Raw genomic sequence first — 17,165 nt, forward strand, 5'->3', positions numbered from 1 at the left:
ATTTATTTATGGCTTCAACAGTTAAAACTTGCTGGAAATTAATGCTCTCGGAAGGCTGGAAATGCTATTTCAGAGACCCTATATTTCAAAATCTTCCAAGGGAGCATGCCTCCGGACGGACCCCCCTAGCATCTCAAGCCTTCGGCGCTCGTGATTGCCCTTCCCCCCCCCCCCGCCCTTCCAATAAATCTAACCTTGCTACGGCACTTTGATCTGGAAGAAGTTTATTGAGAACAGAACAGTAAAAAGGAAGAAGGAGATGTATTTCCCAAGCTGTCTCAAATCAGCTGATCTGTGGCGCCTCGTTTTCACGAGAAGGGGAAAAAACGCGGGAAAATTTGCGTCACGTGAACAGTTCAGCCGAAGAAGACAGCATGGCGGTGAGTTGTTGAAAATCTTTAAAGAAATTTCCTTTACTTTCTTGATCTTAAACCCTTTCTTGTTTCTATAACGATTAGTCTTCAGATCGATCTCATTTTGGTTGCAGTGTATTTCCGGTTTTTGCTTTTCGATCGCTTTTATGGCTACAAATTCAGTCGGCATGGCTTGGTGTAGCTTTGTGTTGTGCAGAAACATTGTTCGATCGAGTGTACAGCAACGTTTCTATTGATTTCATCTCTCATTCTGTTCGATTGATTCAAGCTTAGAATAAGCTTGGTAATGTATTCATAGTCGTTATTTGACGAACTTTGTAGATTCCATGCATGTGTGCTGGAGTTGTCGGTCGTTAATGAAGCTCAAAGCGAACTTTTAATCCGGAAATGTACGCTTTTGATTGCAAAGCGTTTCCTGGCTTGTACAACTGTTGGAATCGCTAAATATCCAAAAATCTTATGGTTCATTTCATCTAGCTGCAAGTAGATCGTGATTTGTTAAAATTTGATCGTTGTTATCATGAAAGCTGGCTGAATTCTTCTGGAAAAAAATATGGTAAATATGCCACATATCACGAGAACCTCAGCACTGGCCTTGTGTCTCGCAGAGATCACATATTTATGATGGAGTCTGCCATTTTTAACAATGAGGTTTCTTGAATTTTTCTCAACTTATTTAACTTAATTTTTCCTAATTTTAAAATTTTCCACATTAAAACAAAAAAATATACATGTAAATTTTTTTTCATCAAAATCCACTAGGATTACATTCTAGGGAGATCAGTGCTGAACCCAAGGGATTTTTTTATTATGCAACTTTGTTAAGCCCAGTTCAGATACTGTGCTTCATATTTGCCCAATCAAATTCAGTGAATTGAGTTCATGAGAAGTATGGCTTCTTAATCAACTGGAAACGGTGAAGATTGGAAAGAGCTATTTTTCAATAATATAGATACAATATTATACATGATATAATAATTTAGGTGAATGAATGTAATGAAGATCAGTGTTGTAAACTGATTAAAAAATTTTGTGTCTGACAAATTTTTCAGATTGCTTCGATATCGTAAATTCCACTGGCGCAATTTTTTCAATTCAATTTACATTTCGACAGGCATCATGCAATGCAAACAACAATATTTATTTCAGTGAGCAATGGCTGGACAGCTACATTAGCAAGATCGCCAGGTCCCTTTGTACCTGGATCAAAGAACACTACTGTCCACAATGGCCACCTCTCCACTACGGCCACCCCTCTACAACAGCCATTTTTTGGCGGACAGTCCATACATTCACTCTTGTTTAAACCTCTCTACAATGGTCACTTTCTTCTGTCCCCAAGGTGGCCGTTGTTGTTTCCTCATGTAGTTTCTGCTTCCAGCATGAAGAAATATCCTGACAAGACAACTTTTTGATGAGCAAAGTTTATTCAGCTTCGACGTCCTAATGGTTTTCACTACAAAGTTACACTGCACAATGAATAACAATAATTTTTAGCATGATCTACAGCTAATCAAATATGAACAAAGAATGGTCCATATTGGGAATAATGATCTAAACAATCGTCGGCTAATTGAATATGCAATAACGTATTGCAACAGTCGTAGAGAGGTCCAACTGTAATTCCCTGATCAAACAAGACCAATCCCCTGATACTCCTGACTGCAGGGCAACAGGTCACAACATCAACTCATACAGTTTAAAAGCACTATCCAGGGTTCTCAATAGGATTTGAAATAGGTGTCTGCCTAACCTTAAGTAGGCGGCTGTGACAAATGGAGGGGCCGTAAACTAGAGAGAGAAAAGTAGCAATTAGAATGCAAAGAAAGCGGCTGCAAATTCCAAAGTAGGCGGAGATCAATCGCTGGGTGTTGGCTTCTATTGAGAACCCTTACTATTCAACAAAAAGAACAACACCAACGGCCACATCAAGGAAGTCATAGCCATCAAACTAAGAAAACCCACTGGTCTGGACTTACCAGCAATTTACAATCCACTGCTGAGGATATGCAGCAACTTTTCTGTTGCACAACCTGACACTTCACAACGCTGATGAAGTTGAAGCGATTTGGACCAAATATTCATTTTCTGTCTCAAGTTTTGCTCCGAGTTTTGTGTTTTTTTTTTCTATTCTAACTATTTGTTTCTTTTCAGGAATCCTCAAGCAGCATCGGTGTACCAAGTAGTCCTCAGAGGACAGATGGTCTAACGTCCAGTCCTGGTAGAGACTTACCTCCTTTTGAAGATGAAACTGACGCAGTTCTGGGAAATGAAAATGTGGTTGATGAGGAAGATGGAGAAGAGTTGTTTGGTGATAGGATGGAACAGTAAGTTGAAACAGTCACTTTATTGGCATTTAGGGTTGTTTTCGTCCTTGGCCACTGTCTAGATAAAAATTTTGTGGATTATTGGAAAATAATTTTGTTTTACGATAATGAAAGACGGAAAGAGCTTGATTGTTAAAAATAAAGCTTTAGAGCTATTGTTTATTATGATGCTTGTACGGGTGTGCATGTATGATTTCATTGTGTTACTTAGAGGTTGTTCATTGCCTTCAGTAGTAGTTGGCATATAGTTTTCACTTTGGCAATAGTTTTCACTCTAGTTTTTTGGCAATAGTTTTCACTCTGGCAAACACATGAAAGGTCACCATAGTTCTTTTCTAGGGTAATGTGGGTGGTCCAGGGACTTGACGTAGATGGTTTAAAATAATTATTTACAGCACCACCCAAAAGTAAGTTACCAGTCACATCTCATTTCCTGCGCGACGAGATGTACATGTTTGTTATGTTTTGTTTAAAACTATAGGAACTTTTTTGTATTTGTAGGGATTACCGTCCAATTCCAGCCCTTGATGTGTACGAGGCTGGTGCTTTAGATGAAGAGGAGTATGATGAGATGGCTCCTGACGCTCGGCAAGAAGCTGAGCGGCTGATGAGAAAGAGGGACCGTGAGGAGGCAGCAGCCATGGGGCGACTTCATCGAGGGCTACTTTATGGTAAAGACAAATTCTTGTGACATGATTTGACCTGAAAAGTCACTTTTTCCATGCAGCCTTAAAAAGACTGTTTTGAATTATTTTTTGTACAGTTTTAATGTAAAAGTTTATTGATTTCTTGCTTTTTAAGATGAAACAGATGAAGAGGATGAAGAACAACCTAGAAGAAGGCGTCGGCTTGCAGAAAGAGCGGCAGATGGAGATTTGCAAGATGAGGATGAGGTATTGAAATCTTAAAAAGAAACTTCAACTTACAAAATGTATTTTTATGTTTATGTTAAGAACATTGGAACATTTCATCCACATTCAAAAGTGACATATGAGTGAATGGCCTGAACAGATTGTCACCTTACACTAGGTTAATCCAGTATTTCTCCTCTCTCTTCAGCTTATTGAAAGTATTGAAAACCTTGAAGACATGAAAGGGCATTCTGTACGGGAATGGGTTTCCATGCAGGCTCCCAGACTTGAAATCAAGAACAGATTTAAACAGTTTCTTCGGTCATTTGTTGATGATCAAGGGCATAGTGTTTACAGGGAGAAGATATCACAGATGTGTGAAGGTAGATCAGATGCTATTTATTTTTCTTCTCAGCATAATTTTTATGGGATAAGCCATCTCCAAAGAACAGCAACAGCAAAATCCAACAGAAGAGACTTACAAAGGCAAAATCGTTACATTTCTTTGACTGCTCTTTCTTCTTCTTCAATGATTGTGAATAAGTGTGATTACGTGTTTGATAACAACTTACATACTCTTGTGAGCTACAACTGTATGTGTTTGATTTGATTTGATTCTAGGTTACACTGATAAGTCTGAACCACAATATTGTCCGAAAATTTATTTTTGGGTGACTACAGGAATTAAAACAAAGGGCTGTCACTAAGATTTCGAGTTAGTAGGTGGGAGAATTTGAGCAGCTAGGAAGTTCTCTTGGTTCGATTTTCCTCTTGTTTTCATGACAGTAGCTGGGGAGGGGGGTCATTCTCATCCTAATCATGGGAAATTCCTGCTCCCTGGCCTTTTGTGACAGCCCTGCAACATGTGTCAAAGTCATTAATGCCTTTTTTGTGTTTGTTCTGTTTTCTTAGCAAACAGACAAAGTCTTGTTGTTGATTATAACATCCTGGCAAATGAGCAACAGGTCTTAGCATATTTTCTTCCTGAGGCACCATCAGAAGTCTTGCAAATTTTTGATGAGGTAATTAACAAGTTAGACTTATCAGATGGAAGTGTTACTCTGTCACTCTTGTTAGTGACCAACTGAAAAGAACCAAGAAAGTATTCACAATCATTGTCAAAAGTGTTGATGAGGCTTTTATTTTTTACCTCTTTTTCCCTTCTTTCCCTGCTTCCTGGTCCCCTGTTCTATTATATCCCAACATTGAGTAAATTGGTGGTGGGGGGGGGGGGGGTATTTATCAAAAGGGAAAACCGTCTTTTTGGACATTAAAGTGAACTGTTGTCAAGTTGTACAACCCACTTTTGTGCAGGATTATGTAAATAAACAGTTCCATAGTGAACTGAAAGTAGTATTATAGAGGTGCTACTTAAATGGGCACACAAGGTTTTTGTTGACAGACTTACAGTTACAACTATGGTAAATTAAGAAAGGTAAAGGCACACTTTCCTTAGCATGAACCATGCCTAGTACTATTACTACTCCCCCCTGGACGGGATGCTAGTCCATCGAATGGTTACCCCCCAGCAGTATGTCTCCGGTACCCATTTATACACCTAAGTGGAGAGAGACAAAGTGGAGTAACATTCCTTGTCTAACGAAACAACGCGACGGGCGAGGGTTGAAACATGGACCTCCAGATCGGAGTTTGAGGTGATAACCGCTTGGCTACACACGCCTCCATGTGGCATGATTAGCAATGTCTCTTTCACCTAGACAATATCATTTCTCAATAGAAGACTGCTAAATTTTTACTGCAAATCAATTCTTCAAGCCTAGTTAAATATTTTCACTGATATGAGACAAAGTAAACTAAAAATTAAACTGGTTTGAATGTCTTAAAGCAGGGGCCTTTTGAACAGCAACATTAATTTTAGTTGGACTTCTTTCCAGGGTGCAAAGGAGGTAGTGCTTGCCATGTTTCCAAACTATGACCGCATTGCAAGTGATATCCATGTACGCATTGCAGACCTACCTCTTATGGAGGAGCTAAGATCATTAAGGTATGGCAGTTGGTTACAATCCTCATACTTGTTGTTTTGACTTCTCACGTAGGTTCAAAGCTTAACACTAGATCAATGCTTGCAGGGATTTTGTTGGATCCATAAAAATCAATGATAACTATCATCAATAAGAATATTTAATTGCACATAACAATGTTTAAAAGCTCAAGCTATCAGTACAAACAAAAGTTTATTTTCAGACATCTAGTTTAGGTTACAGCACCAAACATTTGGAAACCAGTAAAGAAAATTTGCTTAGTGTGACATTCCAAAAAATATCCATACTCCCCATGGAAAGGAATTCTTCTATGACTGCATCCCCTGTGGAATTTCTAATTTCTGAAAGAGCTAGGGAGGGGTGGGGGGAGGGGTTGTCTGGGTATGGATACTCTCTGGGAGTACACAGTGTTGCTTATTTATTTTGTTTGTTTATTTATTTTTGCAGACAGCTGCATGTGAACCAGTTGATTCGAACTTGTGGTGTCGTGACAAGTAGCACAGGCATTCTTCCACAGCTCAGTATGGTGAAATACGACTGTCAGAAGTGCTCTTTTATCCTAGGGCCATTTTTCCAATCACCCAATCAAGAGGTCAAGCCAGGCTCTTGCCCAGAATGTCAATCACGAGGACCTTTTGAAATAAACATGGATCAGGTTAGATTGTGAATGTTTTAAACGGGAGTTGATTTCGTGGCCAACAGATAAGTGTCGACTGTCGACTGCTTGAATATCTCTAGACCTGGCCGGTTTCGGGCTATCAATATTCTAAGAGACTTGCACACACTCAAGTCCTGATCACATTCACATTCATCGTTTATTGCTAAATCAAGGTACTTTTATACATATTGGTAGCTAAATCATACGTGGGAAAATATAGTAGGGAATGCATGTGGTTTCCTTTCTAGTAAACACCCTAATTTGATTGAAAGCTTAAAACACTATTACTCCTACATTACTTACGTAAATCCTGAGCGGCTAGGTTTGAGTAATCATTCCATCCTACACAAAATCTTATCAGTTTAAAGGGTGTAGCTTGTAGCTTTTACGCTATTCCGATCGGAAGGCACATCTAACTATCTACTTTACACGATGCACATTTTTGCACGCTTGCTTACACAATAGGGATCATATTTCCGGTTCCTATCAAGCTAGTAATTGATCTATTGTTCACTCAAGATTAACAAGTCACGAATTCTTTAACTTTACTACACTATCCCCCCCTTAGAAAAGGGCATGTCCCCATGCCATGCAACAAAGGAAAGGAAAACTACTGGATTCTTAAGCAAAATAGAAATCACTGGGTGTACAGCCACTATAACAAAACAAATATTAACTCTGATCGCAGCTATATTAAGAAAATTAATCAAAGTTCATTCAGAAATTAAGAAACAAAGTCTCTCATCCAAGCAGGAGCATGAACTTCTCTTCTTGGTCTGTCTACAACAGGGGGAGGCACTACTTCAGCTACTGGTTCTGGAGCTGGCACTTCTGCCTCTGTGGAGTCCTCTTCCTCAGCTCTTGCTAATGTCTCATTCCCGTCAGTTGCAGTACCGTCTGCATACATGAGGTCAGTCTCATCCGGAACATAGCGAGGGGGAAGATGAGGTCTCCGCACTGGCAAACTGGAAGGCTGGCCCGTAGGCTGATCAGGTTGCTGGGCCCTTGGTCGTGGCTCGCCACACAGCTTTAGTCGATTGAAGTGGACTACTCGCCGTTTTCTGGGGTTGTCCACTTCCTCTATCCGGTACGTTACATCGCTGATCTTCTTTACAACCACGTGTGGACCATGCCATGGCGAATGCAACTTCTTTGTCCGTCCTGACTTGATTACAGGAACATGAAGGTACACATGATCTCCAACCTTTATCTCGTCTCCAGCGACGCGGCGATCATAGTAGTCCTTCTGTCTTCTCTGGGCAGTCTTCAGGTGTTCTCTAGCTCTCTCATGGGCTTCTTCCAGGGTGGATCTGAGGTTCCTTGCGTACTCAGAGGCTGCTTCCGGCTGATGAGGTTCACGACCATACATAACGTCTAAGGGCAACTGTACCTCATGTCCAAACAACAGGTAGTGGGGTGTGTACTGGGTAGTGGAATGAACGCTGGACCGGTATGCCATCATAATCATGGGTAGGTGAACATCCCAGTCACGCTGGTGCTCAGCGACATATTTTGCCAGCATGTCCTGTATCGTACGGTTCATGCGCTCAACCATGCCATCACTCTGTGGGTGGTATGGCGTTGTTCTCGTTTTCTCGATACTGAAGAGGTTACACATTTCCTTAAACAGCTGGGCTTCGAAGTTCCGGCCCTGGTCAGTGTGGATACGCTCGGGTGCCCCGAACCTGGAAATAACCTCGTTCACCAGCTTTTCTGCGACCGTCTTTGCCTCTTGATTCGGGAGTGGGAATGCCTCGGCCCACTTTGTGAAGTAATCTCCGACAACCAGGATGTACTTCTGACCAGATTCTGTAGTTGGTAGGGGACCCATGATGTCCAAAGCAATCCTCTCAAACGGATAACCTGGACAGCTGCTGACAAGAGGTGCTCTTCCTGGCTGCTGTGGGGACTTCCTCCTGGAGCACTTCTCGCACTGTTGGCACCAATCTTCGATGTCATGCTGCTGACCATACCAGTAGAAGCGTTCTCTCACTCGCTCCAAGGTCTTAGTTACTCCCAGGTGGCCAGCTGAGGGTGCATCGTGAAGGGCGGAAAGGACTTCGGATACCATGGACCTGGGAAGTACTAACTGCAGCCGCGTACCATGACCATCATCTGTTTCCCACCGGCGGTAAAGGACACCATTCTCCGACTGCAACCTGTTCCATTGTGCCCACAAGCTCCTGGTTGCCTTACTGGTTCCTTCTATCTCCTGGAAAGCCGGCTGGCTGGTCTGGTTCTGCTTCCAAGCCAATATTTTCTTCAAGTCAGGATCCGCCGCTTGACTGGATCGCAGGTTGGTCACTGTCCAACTGGGTACCCAGGTACTGGTGCTACTGCCTACTGCATTGGTCTGGGTTATCTGGTCAGTGTCCTCAGCAACCACCAGGGGGTTTCTCGAAAGCGCGTCAGCATTCTGGTGTTTTCGTCCTGGTCGGTGTTCAATTTTGTAATCGTACTGGGCCAACAACTCGAGCCACCTGGCCACCTGACCCTCGGGTTCCTTAAAGCTCTGAAGCCACTTCAGTGCGTTATGGTCTGTTCTGACAGTAAACGGTCTTCCATACAGGTAATGGCGGAAGTGTCTGATTGCATAAACCATAGCAAGCATCTCTTTCTTGGTAGTGCTGTATCGGCGTTCACGATTGTCCAGCACACGACTTGCATACGCGATCACTCTCTCACTCCCGTCCTGCTCCTGGGAAATAACTGCTCCGAGGCCATAGTCACTCGCATCACAGTCCACAATGAACTTTGCGTCACTTCGGGGAAAGGCCAGTACAAGAGCTGTCACCAATTTCTCTTTCAGGCTACAGAAGGCTCTGTCGCACTCTGAAGACCACTGGAATCTTTCAATGGATTTTGCTGTCAGGCGATGCAAAGGGGATGCAATCTCTGCAAAGTCCTCGATGAACCTGCGGTAGTACGAGGCCAGACCCAGGAAACTTCTTACATCGGACACATTGGAAGGGGTAGGCCACTGCTCCACCGCTCTTATCTTGTCTGGATCAGTACTCACACCATCTGCTGAGATCACATGGCCAAGAAAAGGGACTTTCGGTCGCAACAGGAAGCACTTTGAGGGTTTCAGCTTCAGCCCTGCCTGGCGGAATCGCTCGAAAACTTCTCGTAGCCGCACCAGGTGTTCCTCAAAGTCTCGACCAAACACAATAACATCGTCCAGGTAGACCAGGCACGTCTGCCACTGCAGTCCAGCTAGAACAAATTCCATAAGCCTCTGGAACATACTTGGCGCATTACAGAGACCAAAGGCCATTACCTGGAATTCAAAGAGGCCATGACGGGTCGTGAATGCTGTCTTCTCACGGTCAGCACCCTCCATCTCGACCTGCCAGTAACCGCTGGCCAGATCCCACGTACTGAACAGTTTCGCACCTGCCAGGGCGTCTAAGGTCTCATCTATTCGCGGAAGTGGGTAGGCGTCCTTCCTGGTCACATCATTCAGCTTGCGGTAGTCCACACAGAAACGAGTACCACCATCTTTCTTCTTGACCAGAACTATTGGGGAGGCCCACGGGCTAGTAGACGGACGTACCACCCCATTCTGCAACATGTCTTCCACGTGCTGGCGCACAACCTCCTGCTGGTGCAATGGTACCTGCCTTGGCGCTTGCTTTATAGGAGGGGAGTCACCTGTATCGATTTGGTGCTTTACCACGCCGGTTCTACCTAGGTCTGCTGGTCCGGATGAAAAGATGTCTGCATACTCGTCTAAGAGTGTTTTCAGTGCCGTCCTCTGCCCGCCAGTCAGGTCTAGAGAGTCAAGGTCAAATTTACTGGACACCTTTGGCTGCGTTGTACTACGGGGTGCTGCAGACGTAAGGTGATTACACTCAGGGGGGTCAGGGCTGCTTTCCTCCAACTCACTGAAGGTACCAACTGAGGTGTTCTTGTACAGGGTAACAGGCATTGGTGACGGGTTGACCAGGCGGATAGGTACTGTGTTGTTCTTAGGGTGGGCTACCACACGAGCAAGCAAAAGATCGTGTTGTTTGGCAAAACTTGGAGATGGTTCCACTAGACCTAACAAACCATCACCACAACCAGCCCCCTTAACCTTAGCATGCAACACTATTTCATGACGTCCAGGAACAACCACAGTCTCCGCTAAACTTATCCTATAAACTTTGTTGCCACCACTCTTAGCCTGAAGGTTAACAATTTTGCTCCCAATACTTAGTGACTTAGCCTCAAAATCGATTTTGCAACCATGTTTACCTAAGAAATCTATGCCTAGTAAACAATCCTGGGTAACATCTGCAGCAACTAAAACTGAATGAACCATGTTCACCCCATCAACGCAAATTTCCAGGTCACACTTGCCCCTAATATCCAAAGGTTGGCCATTCGCTGAAACCACTGGTTCACCAACCACACTTAACTTAAAATTTTGGGGGGACCTGTTAAGCACCCGCTGATGCACAAGAGTCACTGCCGACCCAGTGTCGACCAACATGTCAATCGGTTGCCCTGCCACTAGCCCCGCTACATACACAGCAGTGTCACTAGAAACACTATGAATACTTGAAAACGAGTTTGCTACAACTTTAGTCTCTACTTTCTTACTTAAATTATTCTCCGATACATTTCGGGTCTTTCCGATTTCCCCGACCGACGCTTGACCCGCGGCGCCGATCACTTGGAGTTTCCCTGCTGATCCCGTGCTGGTTGAGGACAATCGGCAATGTAATGGCCCCGTTTGTGGCACCTAAAACAACGGCGTTGTATTCGATCTTTTGTATTCGGCCCCAGTCCCCGACCGTTTTGTTTACGTTCGCTCTCGCCCGAAGTTGAAGGCGGCTGCCGCTGTTGCTGGACGAAGTGAACCATCTGATTTATGGCGGCTGTGTTCTGTTTGAGGAGTTCTGCAAATGCACTGCGCTCATCCTGGGCTGGTTCTTGTATTACTCGGACCGACCGACCCTTAGTCCGACGAGACTCCGCTTCGTACATTGCCTCGATTTGCAAGGCTCGACTGACCGATTCGTCGAGCGTTTTTGGACCCGATTCTCGGATCTTCATCCGTATTTCCCGGTCCTCCAACGCGTCGATAAATTGATCCTTCGCAAGGCTGTCTTGCAAATCAGGAATTGCCTCGGGATACGCTTTACCGACGAGTCGTCGCAGCGAACTAGCGAGATCCGGTAGTTTCTCGTCCCGTTCCCGGCGTCTTGCACGAAACTCAGCCTTGTGTAGCTCGATCCGTTCTTTCGGCACAAATTTTTCGCGAAGTGCTCTTTTTAAACCCGTATAATCTCCCCGCACGTCCGGTGATAAACTCTGTAGTTGGAGCAACGCGGCTCCACGCATACGAACAGCGAGAAACTGAGCTTTACGCGCGTCGTTCCACTCGTTTATCACGGCGCAATCTTCGAAATGTGAAAGCCACGAGTCCCATTCTTCGTTCCCGGCCGCCGAAAATGCCTCCGGCATAACTATTGGCCTATTACTACTAGTTACCGCTTGTGCAGTAGCGCCTGAGCTAGGGGCAGGAGTTTCTCCCTCGTTATTAACCATAATAAATTTAATCAATTACGTACACAAGAATAGCGATAACCCAAAACACAACCAAGCCAGTACAAGTCCCGCAAACCCAATTGCGACAAACAGCTTCCCGACAACTTATCAACTACAAACAAGCTCTACTTATCTCCAAGAATCGCCAAACTCCTCGATCCTTGTAGAACTGATCCACGAAGACTTGAATTCGATCCCGCCGCTTGCCACCAGTGTTGTAAACGGGAGTTGATTTCGTGGCCAACAGATAAGTGTCGACTGTCGACTGCTTGAATATCTCTAGACCTGGCCGGTTTCGGGCTATCAATATTCTAAGAGACTTGCACACACTCAAGTCCTGATCACATTCACATTCATCGTTTATTGCTAAATCAAGGTACTTTTATACATATTGGTAGCTAAATCATACGTGGGAAAATATAGTAGGGAATGCATGTGGTTTCCTTTCTAGTAAACACCCTAATTTGATTGAAAGCTTAAAACACTATTACTCCTACATTACTTATGTAAATCCTGAGCGGCTAGGTTTGAGTAATCATTCCATCCTACACAAAATCTTATCAGTTTAAAGGGTGTAGCTTGTAGCTTTTACGCTATTCCGATCGGAAGGCACATCTAACTATCTACTTTACACGATGCACATTTTTGCACGCTTGCTTACACAATAGGGATCATATTTCCGGTTCCTATCAAGCTAGTAATTGATCTATTGTTCACTCAAGATTAACAAGTCACGAATTCTTTAACTTTACTACACTAAAATGGAGTTTGTAGTGGATCAGATTGGGTTCTCAGGTCCTGAAGAGTCTTTATGGCAAATTTATACATTGAAGGACATTTGGGCGAGGGTATGGTGAAGGAAGGGCTTAAGTGACTCAGTTGTGTAAAGAAGTGTGACGTCACAAAAATTTGAATTTGCAAAAGTATGGGATTGATTGGGATATTGAGAACAACATCACTTAAATCTCACCAACAATTTGCACTAACCCAACGATTTTTGTCAAGTCGTCTTTTTCATCATGTTCTTTCCAACTATCCTGCCCAATCCCATAATTTCTTTAATTTAGATTTTGTCATACCATTGCTTCTCTACTCTATTAGTTGTCAAATTCTCCCTTTGTTTTGCAAGTAAAGAAAAGGGCGAGTTTAATCCAGGATTTAATTTTTTACCAATTGGGTCAATTAAAACCTGGCGTTTGATCAAATGAACCCTGAATGTCTACTGCAGATTTCCTCTAGTAACAAATAAGTGAGAAAATATTACAACTTTTCTTTTTTTTTTACTTGTAGACTATTTATCAAAACTTTCAAAAGATAAAGATTCAGGAAAGTCCCAGCAAAGTGGCAGCAGGCAGGCTTCCCCGATACAAAGATGTCATTCTGACTGGTGATCTTGTAGACAGCTGCAAACCAGGAGATGACATTGTAAGTGATAACTGTACTGCTGGCTTGTCAAGCTTGTTGAGTCTTCTTGTATGTGTTTTTCCCTGGAAAAGTGGAGTGTTCAGGGGTCTAGTCACATGGTTGGTTGTAATGTACCAGTTTTCTTGTTGTCATTCGCCACTGCCTGACCATCTTCCCCCAACCACCATTCAAGCCGGGTAGTTTTAAGTGATTTCCTCCTGTGGTCATTTAGTGTCTCTTTGGAACCTCTGTTAGCCAGGTCTTTTCATTACAGTAATTAGAATAGTTTCTTGATGTTTTGTTTGTAAGTTTTGCTGTGGCATGTAATCTTGGGAGCCTTTTCTCTGTTTGTTCCTCTGTTGTACTTTTGTGATGTTTTGTAGTAAAGGTCCGATTAAATGGTTCAGCTTGCCTTGGCTCCCAGTTGGGCAGTTTGGCTTGCCTTGGATCACAGTTTTCTGTGAGAAGTACTAATTTTTTTTTTCTCTCTCAATAATTTTGAATTCTTTATTGTGTATCTTTATTAACAGGAATTGACAGGAATTTACAGAATTAATTACGACAGCAGTCTAAACCGGTCTAATGGCTTTCCAGTGTTTGCTACAGTGATTGAGGCTAATTACATTACCAAACAGGATGACAAATTAGCTGTCACGAGTTTAACCGATGAAGATGTCAAGGCTATTATTGATTTATCAAAGGATGAGAGAATTGGAGAAAAGGTACTAATTTGATATTATTTAAGGCACAAAATCAGAATTTGGTGTACAGAATCTTAAGAACTTTAATGAAACAATACTCCCTTCTTCATTGCATCTTAGAATTAGAAGGTTATGTGTAAATTTGTTTTTCTGAAATCTGAAACTGAATATAAAGTGAATTGAGACATGCAAACACTATTCATGCTTGTAATAGGCGGAATGTGTTTGTTGGTCCAGAAGACAATTTTCAGTTTCAACCCTTTAAACCCTAATATCAAAATTGAAATTCTCATTTGTTATCTCGATACGTTTTCAATAGAAGTAGTGGGGAGAATTTGTTGAAGTATCAGTTGGATTCATCTTGTGTGATCATGTCCTTAATTCTCATGACCACTCTGTTTTATAAAGAAGTGATGTTACAAGGAGAAATTTGATGCTGATCACTCTTAGGGCTTAAAGGGTTAAGGGTCAGACAGGTTAAAATGCAAGTGGATGGAAATCTCTAATTCCCATAAGTTTGTTAATTCCCAGCAGTTTACTAATAATTAGTAATAATTATAATAATTATTTTAATTTATCCATTTAGTATGTTTATACTTCTACCTACTCTAATTTATTTTGTTTGGCAAAAACAAATAATTAAATAAAAAGTTTGGGGTGTTTGAAGATTACTTGGACCTTTAATGAAAATCCATCTATTTTGATTGACCCTTAAAGTTGTCTTTATTGCAGATAATAAATAGCATTTCTCCATCTATTTATGGTCATCAAGACATTAAGCGAGCAATAGCGTTAGCAATGTTTGGTGGAGTTGCCAAAGATCCAGGTCAGTATAAATCTTGACCATGGTGGCCTGTCACATTTTTGGAGGGCATTTTTTTTTTTACAAGCTTTTCTGGACACAGGCCTGCCCAGAGGGAATAGGCACAAACAGGACTCAAAGGTCCCATGCAAGGTGCCATCCCTACCCGATCCCACAACCTGTTAAGGTTGGCCACACCACCGGGGTCTGCGTCCCCTACTCTTTTGAACAGTGGTGTGGGTTCTTTTACGTCCCACAAGAGCAGATCAGTGAAGTGCTGTGAGACAGGACCTACGGTTTTTCGTCCTTATCCGAGAAGACTAGAAAGTCTAACCATTTGCAGATGTCATTACAAAGGCAGCACTTTCTTCTCAGTTATTTAAAGACCCTAAGTGTTGGTCCGGCCAAGGTTTGAACCCGTGACCTCCCGCTCAGCAGACTGGCGCTCTCCCAACTGAGCTAACCAGGCGGCATAGCTATCCTGTGGGATTAAGATGGGAACACCCTCTCACTTGGCCTAAACATGAATGTGTCAGCAAACTGGGCGTGGTTTTTGTGGCTTCTGTGGGGTGATCTGCACAATTTTGTACCTTTAAAATCTTGGTGGCTTCAAACTAGAGAAACAAAGAAGATGTTTTTAAATAAAGTCATATTTGGGCCTTGTCTTGTCTCAAACAGGGTAGCAAAATCAGCAGGTTTTGTCTTGAACAGGGTCAGAGTTTTAAGGCTAAAAAACAATTTCTTGAACTCCAGCTTGTCATTTAGGTAAATAGCTCTTATGTTTTGCCTGCCCGGGTCCAATTCTTGTTCTTCTTAGTGGATGATTAGTTAGAAAATGACTTGCTCTGATCTCTGCCCATTGAGAAAGCAAGCTTTAAAAGTTTCTTGCGTTGTAAGAAAATCTACTTGTCCTGAACTATCAGACAGGACTTTTTTCGAGCCCTGTAAATTGGAAGGCCTTGGCTACACACCCCCACTGAAACCTCCTTGTTATCGTGCCATGTACTGACTAGTCAATGCTCTTTGCAGGTGGAAAGCACAAACTCCGAGGTGACATTAACATCCTTTTGTGTGGAGATCCTGGAACAGCAAAATCTCAGTTTTTGAAATATGTCGAGAAAGCCGCTCAGCGGGCAGTGTTCACCACTGGCCAAGGTGCTTCCGCAGTTGGATTGACGGCGTATGTCCAGAGACACCCTGTTACCAAAGAGTGGACACTTGAAGCTGGTGCGCTGGTGCTGGCTGATAAAGGAGTCTGTTTAATTGATGAGTTTGATAAGGTAAATTGTCAATTGTGATTACTATTTTGCAAGCTACATAGTCACCAAAGTTCGGTTTCTGTATGCAGCTTATCTACCTGTGACGTAGTCACTAGTGCTGTTTTGGGATACCACTTCAATAAAATTATGAAAAAGGAAGTGTCAGGCAACAGAGGCCATCTGAGTCTTTATCACAGGCATACCTGTGAAGTTTGCTGGACAGGTGTTCAACTTCCCAGTCATGGTAGCAGGAAAGACTTGCAATGTTTTTTTTTTTTTGCTTTTGGTTTTTGTTGTCAGAAAGATCTCCTCAGCTTATGAGAATCGCACTTAAAAATTTTGTCAATAATTATTGTTGTTTTAAGATGAACGATGCTGACCGCACAAGCATCCATGAAGCAATGGAACAACAGAGCATCTCAATTTCCAAAGCTGGAATTGTTACTTCACTACAGGTAAATTTGATGTGATTTAAAAGAGGCATGTTAATATTATTGCACTTGTAACATCCTCTCCATGGAGTAGTGGTTTGAGAACCCTTTTTTGAACATGTTTTTAGTACCATTAGTGGCTCTTTGTGTTGAATCCTTTTTTTCCTGGGTAACCTAAAAAATTACCATAATTAATAAAATGACTTATTCTGCTTATTTTTAGAAGTAAAAACTTAAATCAGATAGCACCACACAAAGTACGGCCAGAACAGGTTTTTTTAATGTTCACAACATAGGATTTGTCTACAGGCTTGTGGTAGTTGGAAAAACCCACAGAATTGAATACCATGTGAAAGTACTGCATGGTCAGGCGGCCTGCCTTTGGGACTTAAGGCAAACCACGTTATATTTCTCCATCAATTAAGAGTGATTAATGAAAACGGATTTTAATGTATTTTATTACTGAAAGTTAATGCATTTTTTTCAGGCAAGATGTAGCATCTTAGCTGCTGCAAATCCGATTGGTGGGCGATATGACCCTTCACTAACTTTTGCTGAAAATGTAAGTGGGAATATTGAATAAAATGTTTGGCAGAACTAATGAAATTTAGTTTTTTACGTCAATGGAGATTAGTTGTTTTCAGAAGGTGCAATGGCATCACCGTTCTTGTAACTAAAAACATAGAACCACAAAATGCAAGTTAAATAATCTTACGGTAGATAGGATGATTTACGTAATAAATCTAAATAATACTGGCAAATTCAAAGCAAGAGAAGTACTCTGTGGATTTAAATGAAATTGATATTTAATTGTTTT

The 17,165-nt window shown here is 42.3% G+C and overlaps 1 protein-coding gene across 1 annotated transcript in view; it reads left to right on the plus strand.

The window, feature by feature from the left end:
• The first annotated feature begins 302 nt into the window (after window positions 1–302).
• LOC140923090 (DNA replication licensing factor mcm2-like) overlaps window positions 303–17,165 on the plus strand; it is a 21,397-nt gene continuing 4,534 nt past the window's right edge. The window contains exons 1-14 of the mRNA XM_073373154.1: window positions 303–380; window positions 2,529–2,701; window positions 3,203–3,372; window positions 3,503–3,594; window positions 3,761–3,935; window positions 4,465–4,574; window positions 5,448–5,557; window positions 6,003–6,210; window positions 13,042–13,176; window positions 13,686–13,877; window positions 14,589–14,682; window positions 15,688–15,938; window positions 16,283–16,372; window positions 16,836–16,910. Coding sequence (XP_073229255.1) covers window positions 375–380; window positions 2,529–2,701; window positions 3,203–3,372; window positions 3,503–3,594; window positions 3,761–3,935; window positions 4,465–4,574; window positions 5,448–5,557; window positions 6,003–6,210; window positions 13,042–13,176; window positions 13,686–13,877; window positions 14,589–14,682; window positions 15,688–15,938; window positions 16,283–16,372; window positions 16,836–16,910 — 1,881 coding nt within the window. The 5' untranslated portion in view covers window positions 303–374. The remainder of the gene's footprint in view (window positions 381–2,528; window positions 2,702–3,202; window positions 3,373–3,502; window positions 3,595–3,760; window positions 3,936–4,464; window positions 4,575–5,447; window positions 5,558–6,002; window positions 6,211–13,041; window positions 13,177–13,685; window positions 13,878–14,588; window positions 14,683–15,687; window positions 15,939–16,282; window positions 16,373–16,835; window positions 16,911–17,165) is intronic.

This window comes from Porites lutea, chromosome 13 (genome assembly GCF_958299795.1).
Source record: "Porites lutea chromosome 13, jaPorLute2.1, whole genome shotgun sequence".
In the NCBI taxonomy this organism is placed as follows: Eukaryota; Metazoa; Cnidaria; class Anthozoa; order Scleractinia; family Poritidae; genus Porites; species Porites lutea.